This window comes from Seriola lalandi, unplaced genomic scaffold, assembly GCF_002814215.2.
Source record: "Seriola lalandi dorsalis isolate HSWRI2012SDOR001 ecotype SW California unplaced genomic scaffold, Sedor1 jcf7180002054517, whole genome shotgun sequence".
NCBI lineage: Eukaryota > Metazoa > Chordata > Actinopteri > Carangiformes > Carangidae > Seriola > Seriola lalandi.
In genome coordinates this window covers 958007-964963 of record NW_019525070.1, presented here as the reverse complement: position 1 = coordinate 964963, position 6957 = coordinate 958007, and the positions used below count along the sequence as shown (strand labels likewise).

At 34.7% G+C, this 6957-nt stretch overlaps 1 protein-coding gene across 1 annotated transcript; it reads left to right on the top strand.

Moving 5' to 3' along the window:
• Nucleotides 1-2313: 2313 nt before the first annotated feature.
• cfap73 (cilia and flagella associated protein 73) lies at nucleotides 2314-5114 on the top strand. Its single transcript, XM_023413644.2, has 7 exons — nucleotides 2314-2463; nucleotides 2555-2678; nucleotides 3068-3160; nucleotides 3269-3460; nucleotides 3920-4141; nucleotides 4250-4447; nucleotides 4542-5114. The coding sequence occupies exons 1-7, from the start codon at nucleotides 2429-2431 to the stop codon at nucleotides 4689-4691; spliced, it is 1014 nt and encodes a 337-aa protein (XP_023269412.1). The 5' UTR covers nucleotides 2314-2428; the 3' UTR covers nucleotides 4692-5114.
• Nucleotides 5115-6957: the final 1843 nt, after the last annotated feature.

Genomic DNA, 6957 nt, shown 5'->3' with positions numbered 1-6957 from the left:
TAAAACGTCATAGTATAATAAGGTATAAAAAGTCATAGTATAGTTAGGCATAAAAAGGTGAAAAAAGTCATAGCATAGTAAGGCATAAAAAGGTGAAAAAACATCATAGTATATAAAGGCATAAAAATAACATAAAACGTCATTGTATAGTAAGGCATAAAATTGGCATAAAACATCAGAGTATAGTAAGGCATAAAAAGGTGAAAAAACATCATAGTATAGTAAGGCATAAAAAGGTGAAAAAACGTCATATTATAGTAAGGCATAAAAATGGCATAAAACGTCATAGTATAATAAGGTCTAAAATATCATAGTATAGTAAGGCAAAAAAAGGTGAAAAAACATCATAGTATAGTAAGGCATAAAAAGGTGAAAAAACATCATAGTATAGTAAGGCATAAAAATGTGAAAAAACATCATAGTATAGTAAGGCATAAAAATGTGAAAAAAAAGTCATAGTATAGTAAGGCATAAAATTGGCATAAAACATCATAGTATAATAAGGTCTAAAATATCATAGTATAGTAAGGCAAAAAAAGGTGAAAAAACATCATAGTATAGTGAGGCATAAAAAGGTGAAAAAACTTCACAGTACAATAAGGCATAAAAAGGTGAAAAAACATCATAGTATAGTAAGGCATAAAACGTCATAGTATAGTAAGGCATAAAAAGGTGAAAAAACATCATAGTACAGTAAGGCATAAAAAGGTGAAAAAACATCATAGTATAGTAAGGCGTAAAACGTCATAGTATAGTAAGGCATAAAAATGGGATAAAACGTCATAGTATAAAGAGGTATAAAACGTCATAGTATAGTAAGGCATAAAATTGGCATAAAACATCATAGTATAGTAAGGCATAAAAAGGTGAAAAAACATCATAGTACAGTAAGGCATAAAAAGGTGAAAAAACATCATAGTATAGTAAGGCATAAAACGTCATAGTATAGTAAGGCATAAAAATGGGATAAAACGTCATGGTATAAAGTGGTATAAAACGTCATAGTATAGTAAGGCATAAAAAGGTGAAAAAACGTCATAGTATAGTAAGGCACAAAAAGGTGAAAAAACGTCATAGTATAGTAAGGAATAAAAATGGTATAAAACGTGATAGTATAGTAAGGTATAAAATGTCAAAGTATAGTAAGGCATAAAGAGGTTAAAAAAAGTCATAGTATACTGAGGTACGAAACGTCATAATATAGTAAGGCACATAAAGGTGAAAAAACATCATTGTATATTAAGGCATAAAAATAACATTAAACGTCATAGTATAATAAGGCATAAAAAGGTGAAAAAACGTCATAGTATAGTGAGGCATAAAAAAGTGAAAAAACATCATAGTATAGTAAGGCAAAAAAAATGGCATAAAACGTCATAGTATAATAAGGTATAAAATATCATAGTATAGTAAGGCATAAAAATGGCATAAAACGTCATAGTATAGTAAGACATAAAGTGAAATAAAACGTCATATTATAGTGAGGCATAAAAGCAGCATAAAACGTCATAGTACAGTAAGGCAGAAAAAGGTGTAAAAACATTACAAATGGCATAAAACGTCATAGTATAGTTAGGCATAAAAAAGGGGAAAAAACGTCATAGTATAGTGAGGTATAGAAATGTCAAAAAAAACATAATAGTGTAGTACGGCACAAAAAGGTGAAAAAACATCATAGCATACTAAGGCATAAAAACAGTATAAAACGTCATAATATAGTTAGGCATAAAAACATAAAAAGGTGAAAAAAGGTCATAGTATAGTAAGGCATAAAAACGGCATAAAATGTCAGAGTATAGTAAGGCACAAAAAGGTGAAAAAACATCATAGTAAAGCAAGGCACAAAAAGGTGAAAAAACGTCATAGTATAATAAGGTATAAAAAGTCATAGTATAGTTAGGCATAAAAAGGTGAAAAAAGTCATAGTATAGTAAGGTATAAATAGGTGAAAAAACATTATAGTATAGTAATGCTTAAAAATGGCATAAAACGTCATAGTATCGTAAGGCATAAAAACAGCATAAAACTTCACAGCATAGTAAGGCAAAAAACGTCAAAGTATAATAACAATTTAAAAGAGTCATAGCATAGTAAGGCATATAAAGTCAAGTCACATTTTTTGTTTACTAACCAGTCGCCTAATGTTCATAGTTCTAATAATTTCTGATTTATAGATTGAATCGAAATTTTGAGAGCTGTTGGTGGCTCTGTATTTTCTTGTGGTGTTTTGAAATGCCGGATTGTACCTTTAAAGGTCGCTGATTTGTGTTGCCATAGAAACTTGGGAAGGAACGCTTGAGGCGCATGCTAAAACACACTTTGAAAAGAAACTTCAACCAACGATTAGAGGAGGAAGAGTTCAAACTTTTGAGTGAGAGTGTGTGAATCGTGAAATCGGTCCGAGAAGCTTCAAACACGGCCAGGAGTCATGAGTCTTTCCAAACCTGTCCACAAGCTTTCACCGTGAGTTTCTGTGGAGCGGGTCTCCCCCGTCAGCCAGAGTCAATCTGAGTGATCACTGTCAATAACTTTCTACATTGTTGTGTGTGAACAGGGATCTGTTTGAGAGGAGCGGCTCTGCGGAATCTAAATTCAACAAGACCACTCTCCTCTTTGATCTACAGAAGAGACGCCGGGAGGACGAGGGGCTCACAGCAGCGTTAGAGGAGCGCGAACAGGTCTGGACTGGCTAAAAGCTTTGTTTTTCAATACTTTATTGAAGGACCTCAGACCACAGAGACCACGGATGGAAGCAAAACAACATAGCTACATAGAATACAAGGCAAAAGGAGCAATATGACCATGTAAATGATATCTCTAGATAGATAGATGGATACATAGATAGATACTTTATTTATCCCCTTGGGCACCAAGTCTTTATAGCTTTAACATTTTTGGAAGACTTTGTAAAATCTGGTAATTAAGAAAATAAGATTAATATAAAAATGCTTCCATCTGCCTTTTGGTAATCAAAGATGGCAAAGAAAACGTTAAAGAAAACAAAACATGCATTTGAGAATTATCTCATATTCTTTTAACTTTTGACTGATGTGTTTGTTTTGTGTAGAAGTTGGAGAGCTTGCACCAGTGCAGAGATGAGTTGCACAAGGTCCACCAGAAAGTGCAGAAGTTAAAATCAAGCTTCGATACATTTCTCAAGGTACAGTAAGATATATCAGTCTGTACATACTGGATTAAAGTTTCATGGCTGGAACTGGATGACAAGAACCTAACTAACTAAAATTGTTCTATCTCCTTTTGTATGTAGAATGAAGATGCTGATCGAGCTGTTGAGAAAGCAGAGAAGGAGAGGAAAGAGGTACTCCAAAAAACCAAAGAGATAGAGAGGCTCAAGAAGGAAAAGGCTGAACTTATAGAGGGGAGTCAGCAGCTAAAACTTGACCTGCAGAGTCACACTATTTACCAGGACATCCTGGAGCAAATGGTGAAATTGACTAAGGTAGGCTACTGCAAGGATATTTACTATAGCAGAGAAACATTAAACTAAATCACCTAACATCACCACCTAACATGTCAATTCCTAAACTATAGCTTATATTCCCCAGACTATCACACACAACTCATCTTTTTGCTGCTTTAAACGCTTGAAAATGCCCAATGAATGGCTTTCGTCACAACCCCTTTAGTATTACATCATACTGTTTAAGTGAAAAATTTGAACTCTGGAAATTGTTTAGTCATAGTGCTAAGCCACTCTAAATCTTGATTTACCTTGTCTCCTGATGACTTAAACAGTAGTCTACAGGTTAATGTTTTATTTTAGAAGAGGGCAGCAATTTGTGTGATGTTAGCAGGAGTGGTCCTAACTCACACTATGGAAAACTTGTTTTCTCATGTTTTGAGGAGATAGTGGAGTTTAATATTGGGGCTATACCTCTAATGTATGTCTGTGTTACAGTTCAAAGATGTGGACTTGCTCACGGATTATGTGGAGAGTCTTCTCCGCTTGAAAGACCAGCTCTCTGTGAGGGAGAGAGCGGTGCAGGAGCAGGTTTACAACATGAAAAAAGAACTGGTGGCACTGAATGACCAGCATCATTTGCTGCAGCTGCAAAAGAACAATGAACTGTCCCAGCTCCAGACCGAGCTGGACGACACACGCTCTGAAACTCTACTCTGGGTACCACACATAATCCCAAACCCAAGTCCAGTGTCAGAACATATAGACCAGATCAAATGTTGAAGTACCATCCTCTGTACAAAATTCAGTTTCCCTGTCTTCATACAGGAAAGGAAGTGGACCCAAATTCAGGAAACTGCTGCAAAGAAGACTCTTCAGCTGGGACAAATTAAGATTGCAATCCTAAACCTCTTTGAAATGACAGGTGGCACATCATCAGAAGAAGAAGAAGAAGAAGAAAAAAAAGAAGGAGAAGGAGAAGATGAAGGTGTCGATTTGAATGATGCAGAGAAACAGCTGGACAAGGTATGTAACCTGACAGATCAGATATGTTGACAAGCAGCCACAGCAACAGAAAATGATCATCATAAAACACTGTTTCCTACTGCCTCTCTCTTAGATCATGGTGTTCATCCACGACTATGCAAACGTAGTGAAACAACATCAAACTCCCTCGCAACATCAGACCCTCTCCACACTCACCGATGTACAGAAAAGTGACAATGTAAACGTGCGAATCACATCTCGCTCTAAACATGTTTCATTTTGAAATAAAACATAAGTTTCTATGCTGCTTTAAAACAGAATTCACTGAACCAGTATTGAATAGCTGATTAAAGTTTGTTACTCTGTGAGTTAACTGAACTTTAAACTTGATGACAAAGAACTTCATTAAACTGAAAACACTGAGGAATGCACCAGTCACCACCTGACTGATCATTTTGACAAGGATTCCTATTTGGATCAGCTTTACAATTACTGTTGTTATTCTGTAAGTAATGAAAAAGTATAAGGGTTTGGTGTAATATTGATAGACATAGTGGGCACCTGTCCTAATTATGGTTTTGGTTGTACTGATTTGAATTTAGAATAAAGACCTATGTGGCTGAACAGAGACACTCTTTTTTAAATATCGTGTGTTCAGAAACCTTCCTTCATTTTTGGTTGTTTTCAACTTTAAAATCCTATTCATTTTTACACAGTGAAAGTCCAAGGTTCATGTAAAAGAAGAAATGGTTTTGGTAACATCTGTGTATTGATACAGAGCAGAAAGTTGTGTAAAACTGCGGCGTTGTGTGTGTGACAAGGTTACAAGGATCAAAATTTGTATTTCTCAGTGTAAAACATTGGGAATGTTGCATGAAATTTACAGTTTTCTCTATATCTGTATACTGACATACACCAAACGTTTCTTTTTTCACTGTTTGTATTTAACCTCACCAGTGACCATTTGTTCATAGATTTGAATCACTGTCTCTTTTAAACAAAAACTCTTTGCCACAAGCACATTTATTATTTTTTTGCCTCCCTCAGCAGCCAGCTTGGTCTGTGTTTGTATGAAATGTTCACAGCTAGAGTGAGTGACATCACACACAACAGTGGGGAGAAGCTGTTTAACTGATCTGAAAAATTTCAGTTTAACTCGTCCTCACGGCCACAAGTTTCTCTCTACACATATTATTTTTTCCCAGAACATAGGCAAATTTGCCTTCTTTCATGCAATGTGTCTACCAAAGCACAGTGACTCACTGAATTTGAACTATGACCTTCAAAGTGGCAGGAGTGCCATCCAACTGTCCGATTCACTCTAATGTAAACTGAGAGCAGAAAATCAGATGGAAAACAGAAAGGAGAAATTGCTGCACCTCCATATTTTTGACACCATGGACAAATATTCATGTATTATTATTTATGTATATTTATTGTAGCTGCTGGAGGTAAAGCTACTGTATATTGAACTACTTTATATACAGTTTTATAAACAGGGATACTATATAAATCTGAGTGGTCAAAGTTCTGATACACAAATCTGTTTTCAGTTTTTGTACTTTTCTCTCTCTCTGGATAATTTCAACATGTAAATGAAAAGAAATGAAAATGAGGGAGGTAAGGTAATTAGGTAAATTTAGTGGAGTTGTTAACAAGATATCTGAAATGTGACCCTGGCTACACTCTGCTTTTTGTTAGAAGCCATAAAGGTTATCAACCACTGGTTTAATCTTTAAAAATGTGTTGTATTTTAAAAGCTTATTATAGTATCCATTGTGTAACATCTTCATCTTAAAAGTAACTAACTACAGTTGTAAAATAAATGAGCCTAATGGAGTAGAAAGTACAATATTTCCCTGTGAAATGTAGTGGAGAGAAAAAATAAAGTAAAATGAAATACTCAAGTAAAGTATATATACCTTGAAATTGTACTGTACAGTCCTTGAGTAAGTATATTTAGTGACTTTACGCAACTGGTAAGTTGTTTGTAGACCAGCTCCTCGTTGTAATTAACAGGCCTTGATTATAGGTTCTGATTTGGTTCTGAAAGTGGTAACTATACATACAAGTTAACTGATTTTAACTTGAAAAATACTGTATATTTATCATAATTAAATGAATTATACTGTTGCTCCTGCTGTCTGCATGATGACCAAATGAATCCAAGGTAATATAGGTAATTGATCATTTAGAATGTAAGAGCCTGTACTGTCACCATGTGGCCATTAAAGAACACAGCAACTGGTATACCCAATGAATGAATCTCAGTTTTTATTTGTTTTGGACAGTTTTCAGTATAAAGTTGAGTAGAGGTATGATGGAAATGTGCTGAAGTCATTAAACTCCATGTAAGAATTATAAAGGTGTAAGTTTTTCTCTTATAACAGGTGCAACCAAGCTCACAGACACAGGTGTGTGGTGGTCCATTGGTTTCAAGTAATAAGAATGTTTCTTTATCTGCTGCTGTTTCATCATTTATGATTAGTTTTATATTTTCAGCAGCAACACAATATCAAAATATATCCAAATATTAAATGTTGTGCATA